The sequence below is a fragment of the Leguminivora glycinivorella genome, chromosome 2 (assembly GCF_023078275.1).
Source record: "Leguminivora glycinivorella isolate SPB_JAAS2020 chromosome 2, LegGlyc_1.1, whole genome shotgun sequence".
NCBI classification, from domain to species: Eukaryota; Metazoa; Arthropoda; class Insecta; order Lepidoptera; family Tortricidae; genus Leguminivora; species Leguminivora glycinivorella.
This window is the reverse complement of record NC_062972.1, coordinates 521,686-535,320: the sequence shown is the minus strand read 5'-3', so window position 1 is coordinate 535,320 and position 13,635 is coordinate 521,686. Positions and strand designations below refer to the sequence as shown.

General features: G+C 39.0%; 1 protein-coding gene and 1 non-coding gene across 4 annotated transcripts; both read right to left on the bottom strand.

Annotated features, from left to right (window-relative positions):
• Positions 1 to 5,541: 5,541 nt before the first annotated feature.
• LOC125238123 (RNA-binding protein squid) lies at positions 5,542 to 11,021 on the bottom strand. Of its 3 annotated transcripts, XM_048145424.1 has the most exons (9): positions 10,792 to 10,928; positions 10,152 to 10,196; positions 9,730 to 9,770; positions 9,049 to 9,323; positions 8,723 to 8,854; positions 8,209 to 8,476; positions 7,045 to 7,107; positions 6,386 to 6,504; positions 5,542 to 6,121 (listed from the first exon to the last, which is right to left on the bottom strand). In XM_048145424.1, exons 4-8 carry the CDS (start codon positions 9,190 to 9,192, stop codon positions 6,434 to 6,436), a joined length of 678 nt encoding a protein of 225 aa, XP_048001381.1. In that variant the 5' UTR covers positions 9,193 to 9,323; positions 9,730 to 9,770; positions 10,152 to 10,196; positions 10,792 to 10,928; the 3' UTR covers positions 5,542 to 6,121; positions 6,386 to 6,433. The 3 variants fall into 3 exon arrangements, with proteins under 3 accessions (XP_048001381.1, XP_048001369.1, XP_048001377.1); XM_048145412.1 differs by lacking the exon at positions 10,152 to 10,196 and having other exon boundaries at positions 10,792 to 11,021; XM_048145420.1 differs by lacking the exons at positions 7,045 to 7,107; positions 10,152 to 10,196 and having other exon boundaries at positions 10,792 to 11,020.
• LOC125242434 lies at positions 8,544 to 8,616 on the bottom strand. Its single transcript, XR_007178874.1, has one exon. It is a non-coding gene; the product is annotated as a small nucleolar RNA snR61/Z1/Z11 (small nucleolar RNA).
• Positions 11,022 to 13,635: the final 2,614 nt, after the last annotated feature.

Below are 13,635 nucleotides of genomic sequence, written 5' to 3'. Positions count from 1 at the left end.
CAGTCTTAAAAATTCATAATCTTAAAAAAACTTGTATGCAATCTGACAGTTCAAACTGACACTGACAAGACACTGACAGATCTGTCAGTGTCAATTTGCATACAATTTATTTTAAGATTATGAATTTTTAAGACTGTCTGTGGGAAGCCATAATCAGTACAAAAATCAGATCGAGTGCACGGAGTTCCATACAATTTCGCGACCGTCCACACTAGGGCTTCCAATACCTGGATCCCGGGATCCCGCCTTTTTTTGGGCACATTTCAATACCTGTATTTAATTTAGTAATACCGGGATCCCGGTATTTTTAGTAACTACCAAATGAACGTAAATCACTCATCAAAAACGTTAAATTTCTGCATCACGATGGTTACTACACGCGTAAATCTTCTTCTTGCTCTCGTTTTTCGATTTGACACATTCTCTGTTTGGTGTTTTTGCAATATTTGTATGAAAATGATTGTTTTTTCGATGATTAGCTAGATAAAGAATTAAAGATACGTGTCAAAAGCATTCATTGAGGAGGGTCGGCCGCGAACATTTTTTGACACATTTGTCGCACTTGTGAATTCGCACGTAAGTGTGACAGAGGAGCAACACATCAAACGTAGTTGTAACAGGACACAAATCCTCTGTAAACAAATCGCCTTGATGCATCTATATCATAGATATAACTTTTCAAAAAATTGAAGGCATGTTTACAAAAACAACATAACTAACATTTTTTGCGGATTTGAGTTTTTGGTATCATAGCATTCGTCTAAGCAGGATCTATACGTAGAGCAAAAGATAGTGTCCAAAAATGACCCCAATTGTCCACACTCAGTCCCCAAAAATATACCCATTTTGCAAAAACTACATATCTACATTGTTTTTTACAAAAAGAACATAACTGTATATCGTTCACGTAAAAAACTTAATTTTCAATAAAATATATACAAACTCTTTTTAGTTTACGTAACGTTTTAGGTTATGTAACTGGCAAATAAGTGTACGATTTAAAAAAAATGGCATACATGATATTGGTAAAAATCGTGTAACTTTAAATAGTTACATTGAAACAGAGGGGAAAAAAGGTCAGAATGATGTTACATCATTATTACTTTTATACTTGAATGAAAACTATATATACTCTGAAAACTTAGTTTTATTGAGTGATGGGTGCCCAGGACAAAATAAAAACTATGTCATGGTTTATTTTTTAGTTCATGTACTGGGACTTTTTCGTTCAATTAAATACATTTTCCCCTCACTAGCTCGGAAACACGTGTTTTGTCCTTTAATACCAGCGGGTAAAAACGCATTTTATCCACTAGTGGATAAAGTAATTTGGCCTTGAATAAAGTCTAATTAACTGCTTTAAAATTGACAAAAGTAGGTGAATCTAGTAACTAAGATGATTTACCACCTGTAGAACTACTGGAAGCAGTGATAAACGCATTTTTTTGCGTTGTAGTTTCCTCGCTTTAGTGAGGGGAAAAGTTTTGTGTTACACTCGGGTGCAAATGTATTTTACTTCTCGTGTGTTAAAAAACTCGCAAGTTCAGGATTCTATTCTCGAACCACTCGCTTCGCTCGTGGTTCAACTATAGAATCCTTTCTCTTGCTCGTTTTTCAATTCCACACTCGGCGTTAAAATACAACTTTGCCCCCTTGTATAACAAATAACTATTTTCCCATCAGAGGACACACCTTTTTACCAAACGATCAGGATTTTAGCCTCATTGGAAACAAAAAGAAGACATGTTCTCCAGAAGTGCCCGATGACTGGAATACTATAATGGCAAATGCTCGCGAACGCCCATCACGATTTATGATAAAAAAAATCACCCATGAATCATTCCATAATATAAAACATGCAGTATCAGGTTACTTTTTACGCAATAGTAAGCCTGCTATGAAATTAAAACAGGTGAGAATGATAAAAATAGAAAAATACACGAAATATGTGTTGGTCCGCTATTCATTTACGGGACCTTGGGTTACTATTGATATAAGAAATAGGAAGAAAATGCCCAAGAACATCAATTTAAAACGTGCTTATGAGTCTTCACTTCCCCTTAATCCTCACAAAGTAGGCGACTTGAGAAAATTGATGCAGTTTTTGGTCAAACCATCGAGCCATCAATTCTACCAATCAATTTTGTATAATACGTGTCAAGAATCGTCGTCTCTGGAGGTAGATAACGATGACAACAGCAGCGGGTGTGAAGATTAAAGTAGATCCACTAGTTTAGTAAGATAAATGATAGAATACAAAATATAATTTCTATAGAAACTTGTTTTACTTTCTAACAAAAAGAACATAACTAACAAAATTTTACAAAAACAGCATAACTGACGAACTTATTTTTCATATTTTTTCCAAAAATAATTGTCTTTGAGATGTGTAATCGTGTGTTTCGGAACTAATGGCCACTTACTTAAATAACGTATACAACGTTTATGTCCAATAGCTAATATATAAGAAGACATTTAGTTTTTTTCGTTTCCTGTAAATTCATGTCTAGTGTAGTTATGTTCTTTTTGTAAACATGCCTTCAATTGGTTAATGCATACGAACTAACGTATACCGTAGCTACTCTATTTTTACTATGCGTGTGCGTTAGTGTGTTGAACTCTATCTAGCTCAAAACTTTGCCGTACATAACATTCCCTATACTTAGTACCGAAATTGGGAAATCACTCCTTAACTATCAAAATCAAGAAAAATACTTTTCTAATCCGTAAATTAAGTGTTCCTATTCCGCGGATAATCTTTTTGATTTTGATTATCATGGATTTCCGCAAAGTAATGTGTGATTCCATAGATTATTTCTTAATGTGATTTTTGATAATCTATGTCGGACAATTCAGCTTTTTTGGCTAATTGTTCAATGATTTGGCGGATTTATTTTATTAGTGCATTAGCGCCTCTAGCGCCACGAAATACAAAAATACCACTAAATTGTACCACAGATATTGATTACAATGTGTTTCTAAAAAAAAATCATCTCATGTTCTAATTTCAAAAGTCAATGATGAAACTATAATCGAGAAATGCTTCTTAATGCTTGTTATTTAATAAAGTGATATTATAGTTAAACCTACAGCACAACTACACCATTAACACTGACTATAAAATGTAACACAGCATGAATGAGCCACAGCAGCTTCCTAGTATCACAGCCATACTAAAGAAGAGGCGATTGAGGTGGCTCGGGCATGTGTATCGAATGGAGCGGACTCGTTTGCCACGCTGGGAGATGTTGTAGATGCAAAAAGACCGGTCGGACGGCCAACGCTGCGCTTTAAAGATTGCGTGAAGCGTGACATGGTCACATTTGATATTCCATGCGACCCGTGGCAACGACTGGCCGAAGACCGAACCACGTGGCGCCGTGTTGTCCATGACGTTCAATCCAAGCACGACAATGCCTGGTTCTCCTCCTTGAATGATAAACGCATGAGGCGTCACGAGCAAGCCTCTAAACCCCGCTCATCTGGGGAGCATACACCTGCCGTGTGTGCGGACGAGGGATCCTCTATCGAATTGGGCTGTACAGCCACAAACGTAAGTGTCGCAAGGATGCCGTTTGAACCATCTGGTTATATATGCAAAGGCTTGTTATTATTGAAATGTAAAAGGTTCTATTCTGCACGAGCTTAAAGAGATCGATTTGGCAGAAAACATGGTTTGCTATAGCCGCGTCTTCTTGTGAAATATCCGATATGGCGGCGATATCTAACTTACAGAATCACCTGAGTAGAGATCTGGCGCTCTTTCCCGTTTGCTTTTATACTGCGTACTTGGGACTGAGGACTCATAACAAAAATAAAGAGCACAGAGCGTAGCCCTTTGAACTATGTATACTTAAAAACAATAGAAGTTGAACGGACTTGGCCACATAAGTTTGCGAACCGTTTGGGTTGAAATCGAAACTTATGAAGTTGGAAATGTAATCGATTTGACACCTCACTAAGTCGGATTGGCAAGATTCCGCTGTAGTATATAACACGCATGAAAAGTAACGAGATTTTGAATAAAATTTGTTATTTTAAGCAAATTACTTGGTTTTTATATTTTCCCGATTTCAATACCGGGATCCCGGAATTGAAATCGCCAATACCGGAATGAATACCGGTATTGGATAAGGTCCGGTATTTGGAAGCCCTAGTCCACACACACTCTTGTTTTTTAAGATTATGAATTTTAAGACTGTCTGTTGCCGTGCCGGCCTAAGACTAAGGTAATCGGTCTCAAGAGACAAACAGTTAAAACATATTGCACAATTTTATTGAGCAATAAAATTGTGTAGGTGACAAAACTTTGATAGGTTATTTTATTTTTGCTATAATTTATTAGAATTCCGTATTTTCTGTCATTAAATTAAGTAAATTAAATAAAATAGGATTCGATTACTTATCGTTTAAAAAATTTTTGACTTGGCAAAAAACCAAGCGTCTGAAACTCTGATCACATGTTGAAAAAAAAGTTGGCGGGAATTGGTTATCTTATGTACCTATTATGTTCTTTCGCTTTACGACAATTTCGTGGTGTAAATTGCCGAGAAAAATATAATTAATTCCTCGCAATCGAAGTAAAAAGCAAAGTGTACAACAGGGGCATAAATTTAATAATAATTATTGAAACCTAGAACGAAACGCGCCGAGCGCGGGAGCGAGCGGGAAGGAACATATCTTCCTCTCGCTTACCCGTAGGTACACCTCCTTACATACTAGCTCATACCGTTCAGGCGGAATGCGGAATTACTGAAAGTACATAAATTTACTAAGTTATAGTGATTTTTTCAATACGTACATAATAAACAGCATTGGTACATCAATTTCCATGAGAAAAAAGTAGATGATGTCATATCTATCTATGAGAACTGAGTGGCGCCGCTGCAGAGCATCCTCTGCAGCGGCGCCACAATAAAAGCCCATTATTTCGTTTCCCGCTATAGGTACAGTCATAAAATTATACGTACATACTGTACGTCTTACGAACATCATTTTAACATATAATTAGTTGAATTTCATTATGGTGGCGCCGCCGCAGAGTAGCACACTATTTATGCGACAAAAGTCGTTGCCGTGTAAACAAAAGAAAGAGATGTATTATAGCTGAGCGATGAACTATAAAATAGTCAATAGCTCAGCTATAATACATATGTCACTTTTATTTATACGGGAGCGACTATCTTTTGTCGCACAAATAGCCGATAGCTCATAGTTTGCTAGCTCGCCGTGGGACCAGTGCCTTAAAGTAAAACCTACTCATAAGCAAACTGACAATTATTAAATTATTACTTATTTGTAAAATTTGTAAAACAAGCAGGCAGCAGTTATCTCAAACTGGTAACGCCTATTAATGTAGTATCCAGTGTATAATTTATTAGGTGTGGAGCACAATTTATATGAATAGTAAGACGATGAAAACCGTCAATATTTTTGCGTGTTCGCAAAATCCTGAAGTTTTTTTTTTAATGATACTCTCAAAGAGCACAATTTCCCACAGAGCCTGGTTCCTCCAACTCTTTAGACACACAAAGACAGGACTAAAAGTCAATTGTTTATTTACACATTCGTTTTATTTCGACATACACATCGTATATCTCCAGAAATTTGTTCATGTCCGAGACTTAATCTAAGAATTAAATTTCATTCCTACTCAATGGAAGAAACATCTAGGTTTGTATAAAATACATGATTCTGATTCCTTGTAAGATTACCAAAATTAAACATACAAAAGTACAACATTTCTGCAATGAGATCCCAATCAAACAACTTCAGTGGAGGCGCTATCGCGACCTCGCGCATTCACACAACACGCACACAGCGAACGGCGGCAGCCCGCGGCCCTATACTGTACGTTACTGGACTCCAATAAAAAAAGGAAACAATTTAAATAGAAAATTGAATCTAATCAATCTGCAATAATACTCAGTGAATCTATAATCCATTCTATATTATAATAAGTATGTAACGCCGTTCAAGCACGGCACTGTTACAAGAGACATTTATCCTTAAAAAATCTTCTTAAAAAAGATTAATTTCTTATAATAATAATGTGGAATGGAATGAAGTGCCCCCGGCGCGGCAGCGGGGCACGGGGGGCACTCATGACCGGGCACTTAACCTGCAACAACCAACAACCAAGTCACTCATCGTCCGCTAACACAGGTCCCACCGAGGCAGACCTCGAGAGGTCAGACCGTGCACACCGCACTTCTGTCGTTCTACGAGCACCGACACCCCGGGGGGTTCTGCTATCGCTAGCTCCGAGGCTCGCGTCAGAGCTCTCAGACATGTGCAAGCTCATCATAAAAAAAAATATTAAAGTGAACAGGTGAGAAAAACCTACTACTAAGTTAATAAAGTATAGATACTGAGAGATTCTCACCTTACTATTGGACTGAGATGACTATTGGCAGGTACGCGAGTGTCGGGTTCAGTAGGGCTGGTGCCTCTGGTTGGTGCGGCCGCCGCCGCCGCCGCGCTGCTTGCCGCCCTGGTAGCCGGCTGTAACACCACCCGAGATATAGCTCCCTGCCACGCTACATGGCCCTGATCAAAAGCTCGTGCACATGTCGCACTCGCACGCACCACTGTTGGCGCACTAGTTGAACACTAGACATCGCAACGCATCTGTTCGAGCTCTTTTTCTGTCTACTTTTACTATAATGTAAATCTAACGTGCACTGTGACTAAGAAACGCTAAAACCGAAGATACAAGGAAAAGCTCCGTGTGCCATCACTAGCCTGGTGTAGTGATACTAGTGACTGAGGCCATGCAAAAAGCGAACTAGTCATTATGAATGTGTCAAAATAAGTCATATGGGTTAGAAAACGGTGTTTTAAACTATATGAGACTATGCTACGTTACGTTATGTGGAAGGCGGACAGACAAGACTACAACACAAACACGTATCTACTGGATGCCTTCAAGACTAGTGAAGAGTGGGAGATCAGTAAACGAATTAGTAGCGTACATGGCGGTGGCATAGTTGAACTAGTAGGCAACAAAACGGTTGGTGCATGAAATATGGGATCGGTGGATACCTTTCCCGCGCGGAGCCGTGCGCGCGCCGTAGCCTCCCTCGTACCCTCCGTACCCGCCGTAGTCTGCCCAACACAATGCGATTAGTGCTAGTGCCTATGCCTAGTCTAGTCTCTAGTCAGCCACCTAGTGCCGCAAGACCTACCATACTCACACTCGCTCTATTCGCACCGATTCCTTCCACTCCACTTGTCTAAAAACCTACGTCTATAATAGCTCAGTCCTATCCCTGCGGTGTGAAGTTAGTGCTCCTAGTAGTCCAGTGTGCGGTTAGTAATGAAGTTAGCCGATGAGTGGTGTTGGTGGCGCCGCGAGGGGTGCGGGAGGGGCGGGGGTGATATATGGAAACGCATTGAGAATTTTCGTAACAGTGCTTTATTAAAAGCTTCATCATATCTTTATCACTTTCACAATGTCTCTCCATATATTACCCCAATTCCCAGATGTAGCAAGTGGCGAGAGTGTTAGGTAAAAACTAAATACCAAAAGAAAATAAAAACTCGAGCGACATTGCTACATATGTCAAAAGTGGTATTACAAATAAAACTTATAAAACATAAGGCGGGTAACATATGTACATATAGTAACCCTCGAACGAGACGATGACAATGGTCCTCGGGTTCGCTACAAGCCTACACCTCACATACACCTCAAGCACGCGGACAGTATACATGGCGCCGAGACAGTGTGCCAACAGTGATGCTAATATTATCCTCAAACTAAACAGATATGCAAAATTAAAATGAATCGCAAACAAATTATATGAAATGATGAATTCCTAAATACTCAAAAAGATTAGATCAACCCATGGTTATATTCAGATATATATACTGTCACCCTGACAACATTCAACTACACATTATCTCGATAGAATATTAAAAGTAAATAGTTATAATAGAAAAATAAATATTTTCTACACACTAACATATATAGCTAAAGTTCACGTGATGTCGATCTCTTCGAATCAAATGTAAGATATACATTACAAGGTAAATAGGCATCTCAAGGACGGAGTCGCCCCGCGTGCAACGTTATCCTAGCGCGCCCGGAGGCAGCCTTACTCTACATTTACATCCTAAGGATCAGGTAACATCAGTCGAGGTAATGTGTCGGTGAGCAGGCTAGCGGTGGGTCGCTAATAATCTAGTTCTGCTTGCCGCGTTTACCGTAATTGGGGTATCCGGAGTAATCGTAACCGCCGTATCCGCCGTAGCCGTCGTAGCCGTAGCCGCCGTAGCCGTAGCCGTCGTAGCCGCCGCCGTAGCCGCCCTGGCCGTAGCCGTAGCCGCCGTAGCCCTGGTTGCCCCAGGCGCCCTGGCCGCCGTAGCCGCCGCGCCCGCCGCGCCCCCCGCGCGAGCCGCGCCCCCCGCGGCCCCCGCGCCCCGTCATGCCCCCGGGGCCGTCGGGCTTGGGCGTCGCCCTCTTCACGTCCACCTGACAGTCAAAATAACAATAAGGCAACAGTCATTGGCGCCTGAAAATAAACACTCGGGGTAGTAGTGACTCAGGAATGTGGGTAAAAGGTTGCTTCAATTAAATTTCAGAAGCAGAACTGAATAAAATCATCATGCGAATAGGAGTACAAAATGGCCATTGAGACGAGCGGGAATAGAGTACTCGGAATGAAGTGTTCCGATATACATATTATTAAATAAACTATAATTGTTTAAATATTCTTACCTCCTTTCCGGCGATGGTCTGTTTGGGAGTCTTGAGAAGTTCATTGACGACTTGCTCGGACTCGAATGTGATGAAGCAGAATCCTTTTCTTTGGTTCTTCGTCTTGTCGAAGGGCATCTCGACTTCAATGATCTGAAAAAAAAAAATGCAATTTCACATATTTACATGTACATTGATTCCTAATTAAATTTTTGATTGTTGTACTCAGTGGCCCGGTTTTATCTTCAGTAATTGTCTAGAAATAATAGAAATCTCACCAATTCCGGAGTTTTCATCATGATGATATTATCATAATAATTAAATATACACCTAAGTATCAAACTTACGGTTCCAAAGTTGCTGAAGAAGTTCTTGATTTCATCATCTGAGATTTCACTGCTGAGACCACCAACGAAAATCTTTCCGTGTCTTGCTTTGGCCTTCTTTGGGTCTACTTTCTTGTTGTTGATTGTGTGGTCTCCAGCAGCCATAACCTTGTCGATGGAGTCAGGCGCCTTGAAAACGATGAAGGCAAAGCCTCGTGATCGGCCGGTATTGGGGTCTGTCTTGACATTGATGCTATCGATCTCACCATATGCACTGAAGTGATCACGTAATTCCTCTGGAAAGATAAATTCAAAATATAAAAACTTCATCAATGCTTTTAACAGGTGGGATGCTGAAGTATTTATATAACTCAGGAATGTGGGTAAAAGTTTTCTTCAATAACATATCAGAAAAAACATAAAATTTAGATCACCTAGTGACGTATTAAATTTTTACAAATAGTTTCTTATAGTAAAATCCACACACTTTTGAAATGCCGAATTTGTAAAAACATAAGATTTAAACCATTATATGTGTATAGTTTAGTAAAAGTGAAATGGGAATTTGTAAAATATAAAACAAACCACTAAATTGTCAGGTTTTTATAATAAATTTTTGTAAGTGCAGAACTGAATGAGATCATCATAATAAATTTAGAACAACACATACATCATATGAATGAGAAAATGAAAGATGCTTACTGTCTGTTGTTTCCCAGCTCAGTCCTCCAACAAACAGTTTTCTGTGAAGATTAAATGAGCATTAAAACACGAAACTAACATCAAGAGTTGTTGTCTCGATTCAGAAACTGACTTATTATTAAACATTACAGTTTAGAATTAAAACTATTGCAGTACTTGTTTACAGTACTTTACAGCTACTATTTTTGTTCAAAAAACAAACTCCAAGCACTGCAGCAAAACAAATTGTGAACCTGTAAGTTAAAATTAGGAATCTGGAAATTTAACATTATGACAACAAAAAAATGAAACAAGATGTTACAGTGATATCGCAAGATTTGAAATTGGCAAGAGAGAACGAGGCCCAAAGTTAAGTGGCCAGATCAATCTAGTCAGTTTGGTCGTGTTTTACTTTAGTGTGAGCCCAGCAGCAATGTAAATACCATCGTTTCCTCGGCGACAGCTGCGGCGGCGACGCAGGCTCACACCTGCAGAGAGACAGAGCGTTAGTCGCGCCCCAAACTGACCGCGAGCGCCGCCGACCCGGGCCTGCCAGCCGGCGACGCCCGAGCTAGCACCGATTTAAAATCTTGCAAGTACCCGACCGTTCCGCGACTATTAGTAACAGCTTGACACAATTACACGACCAACCGCAAATACAATTACCATTTTCATAGCCGACGGACAAAATCGATAACAAGAAACCGGTGCCGGGTGCAAGCGACGCGCAAATGCGACGCCATTTTACTCACGCGCCTTCCGAGATAATGGACATTTGACAAAAGTAGTCTGAAACTTACTTCCAATGAAAACTATGACATCTAGGAATAATTTTACATTGCGAAGATCAAACTGTAAGGATAAAAACGCAAAATTTTGAAAACGTAAAGAGGATTACAATGGATTCGAATGAAGCCGGGATCGCCGCCATTGCGGCGGGCAAAGATCGTATACTGAAAGGAATATTATAAAGCTAATTTATACTTTACTTTAAACCGCTGCTACTAAAACTTTATAGTAAATGTACAAACAGAACACAGTAAAATTACAAATTAAGCCGGTGAGAAGTAAAAATCAATATACCTGTCGTCATCGCGTCCCGGGGCTTCGCTACCATTATCCTGTTGTCCATTATCACCTCCACCGTTCTCTGCATTTCCATTTAATTGATTATCGGTCACGTCTTGTGCAAAATTGTCGTTATTTGCCATGACTTAAGTTTTAGCTAACTGCTAAATTAATGATAAACTAAAAACTAAGGTCCGTACACGACCTTCAACACTGAATGCCAAATGCAGAAGAAGGAAGGGAAATGCGTGATGAGTCGGCGCGAAACGGTTTGTTATGTTGGTAATGACCAAAGAGACGCGCTTTTTTTTGCAATGATTCATCCCTACCACTTGAACAGCCAATCAGAGGCGAGAATAAATAACTGTTGTTGGCAGGTCAATGGCATTTTGGACACCGAAGACAGAGATGGAATATGAACTTATGCATGGACGAAAGAGATAGAAGTATGAGCTATGAAATCAATAACCTTACCAACATAACAAAATGTTAACCGCGTTTTTGCGGAAGTTCAGTTCAGAAACTGATTATTGTATAACGAAATTGAAATGTAAAAAGGTGTTCAAGCACATCTTATTCTCATTTTTAAAATGATTCGCAGATTATTCATAAAATGACTAAGGCCCCCCACAGACGGGAGACAAAACTGTTTTGTCTCCGTCGCTCGGTCTATGGGCTAGTATGAAGGTGCGCACACGAGGCGACGCAACTTTTCATACAAATACGAAAGTCGCCGAGCAACTTTGTCGCCCGTGTGCGCGGAGCCTAACTTGTAGCAAATTATAATTATTAATTTTTTTTTTTTTTTATACACCATTATATATTAGTTAAGCTATACTCTGTCAAACAAGTTTGTCAGTAAATAAGAACAAAGAAAACTATAGGTATCCTTTTCTCTAGCACCCTAAAGAAAAGGATGCATATAGTTTTCTTTGTTCTTATTTACTGACAGACTTGTTTGACAGAATATAACTTTACACTACAAACATGAAAAACAATCAATCAAGGCGTGTAAGTTATAACTGGGGAAGTGCCTCCACCTAGTCCACCTTCACTAGAACAGTTGGTTCGCAGCAGTTCTTATTCTCAAAGTTGAATGGGCTGGTTTGCGACCTAACTAACAAAAACTGACAATGGCCATATTCAACGTTAACTCACTTACGGGAGTTACGGGTCGAACGCGATTAACTAAAATTATTTTACCTTTTTTCTGACGTTTCCACAGTGGTGGATAGATACATATAGCTGGGCACCGTTAATCAAATTGTTAACTTCGATAATCGCTAATCCGTTACTAAAAAAGTTAACATCGTTAATCGTTAAAGCGATACATTTCGACAAATTTAACGTAAGTTAAAGTTAATCGATAATCCGTTAACACGTGAAAAAAAATGAATTTTACTGTAGTTATTTAGTTGTATCAGTAATCTACTATAATGTATTACTGTAAAATCCCGAAGTACAGCAAGCCTATGGAACTCTTGGCTGCATGTGGATGGCAGTGATCGCTTGAGCTACTGCCGGCTAGAGGAGAGAATGTGGTCGTAAATAGGGCTCTAATTTGCGACCTTGTCACCAGAACAGTCTCCATGGTAAAACTTAGGATTCATATCGGATCAACGTTGATAAAAGCGAACCCACGTGAACAATAGGTAATTCTTTAGGTAATATTTTAGGCTTTTGGCGATCGACATCGGTACAACCTAGGATTTACCGGTAAATCTTAGGATTTTCCGTACTTCGGGCTATTATAGTAGCGTATTTTTCGCGGCGCAGATGGCGCCTGCCCTACTGGATTAACGATTAACGGACTCGGAGAAATTTAACGGAAGTTAACGAGTCCGTTAACATTTTTTTAAATTAACCCGTTAATCGAAATGTTAACTTCGTTAATTAACGATTAACGGATTGACGAGTTAATGCCCAGCTATGTAGGTACTTAGATAAAAAAAATTAAAATATGAACTGAACATGAGAGAGTTTTAAATCGACAAGAGTGGTGAATCGACATCGCTTTACAGTACTTATATTATTCTATTTAAATGATTAACATAGTTCTAATTTATTATATATCCTGTTGGACGGGGCCCTCAATGCAATTGAAAAAAGGTATAGTTAGAGGTGTGTAACTCCGGACCATTATTATATTCTTTGCTCCGGACCAACTCGGGACGTAAGAACATCGCAAACTTGGTTGCAGCTGTTACCAAAGCCGTTACACACGCGTTTTTGTTTCGTTTATCCCACAGTTTATCCCTACATAATTAGCAGCTTAAATTATTATCCAGCCATCCTGATTTTGTATATTTTTTCTTTTATATACCAACTATTTATAATAATTCATAACTGTACAAAAAAATTTAAATTTACCGCAATGGTGTGTAGAACATTTTATAATATTTTTATCATGTAGTTTTATTTGGTATCAAAATTATTATTTTTATTAAATAGAAGAAGCAATAAAAAATAACAGAGTAAGTACATCCATCCATACTAATATTATAAATGGGAAAGTGTGTGTGTCTGTTTGTTTGTCCGTCTTTCACGGCAAAACGGAGCGATGCAATAGACGTGATTTTTTAAGTGGAGATAGTTGAAGGGACGGAGACTGACATAGGCTACTTTTTGCCTCTTTCTAATCCCCCACTTCCTTAAAATGGGGGTGGAAGTTTGTATGGAGCATTCCGCAATTTTCGAATTTAACGCAAACGAAGCCGCTGGCAATAGCTAGTTTAATATGCTTATAAACTCAAAATAATTATGAAAAAAAATCTTCATCCAACCTGTTTCGAAATCATCCTGGTATTATGGTAACAAAAAAAAAAAAAGAAAAATTTTGCTCTAGCAACATCGGTTAAA

What these genes read in the sequence shown, in the direction of transcription:
- LOC125238123 (XM_048145412.1), bottom strand. Translation starts at nt 10,919, where the DNA reads ATGGCAAATAACGACAATTTTGCACAAGACGTGACCGATAATCAATTA. An exon ending in TCTTCAGCAACTTTGGAACC is followed by an intron (nt 8,855 to 9,048) that starts GTAAGTTTGATA and finishes TTTTTTTTTCAG; the next exon opens with ATCATTGAAGTCGAGATGCC. An exon ending in CTCCGGATACCCCAATTACG is followed by an intron (nt 7,108 to 8,208) that starts GTAAACGCGGCA and finishes TGTGTTGGGCAG; the next exon opens with ACTACGGCGGGTACGGAGGG.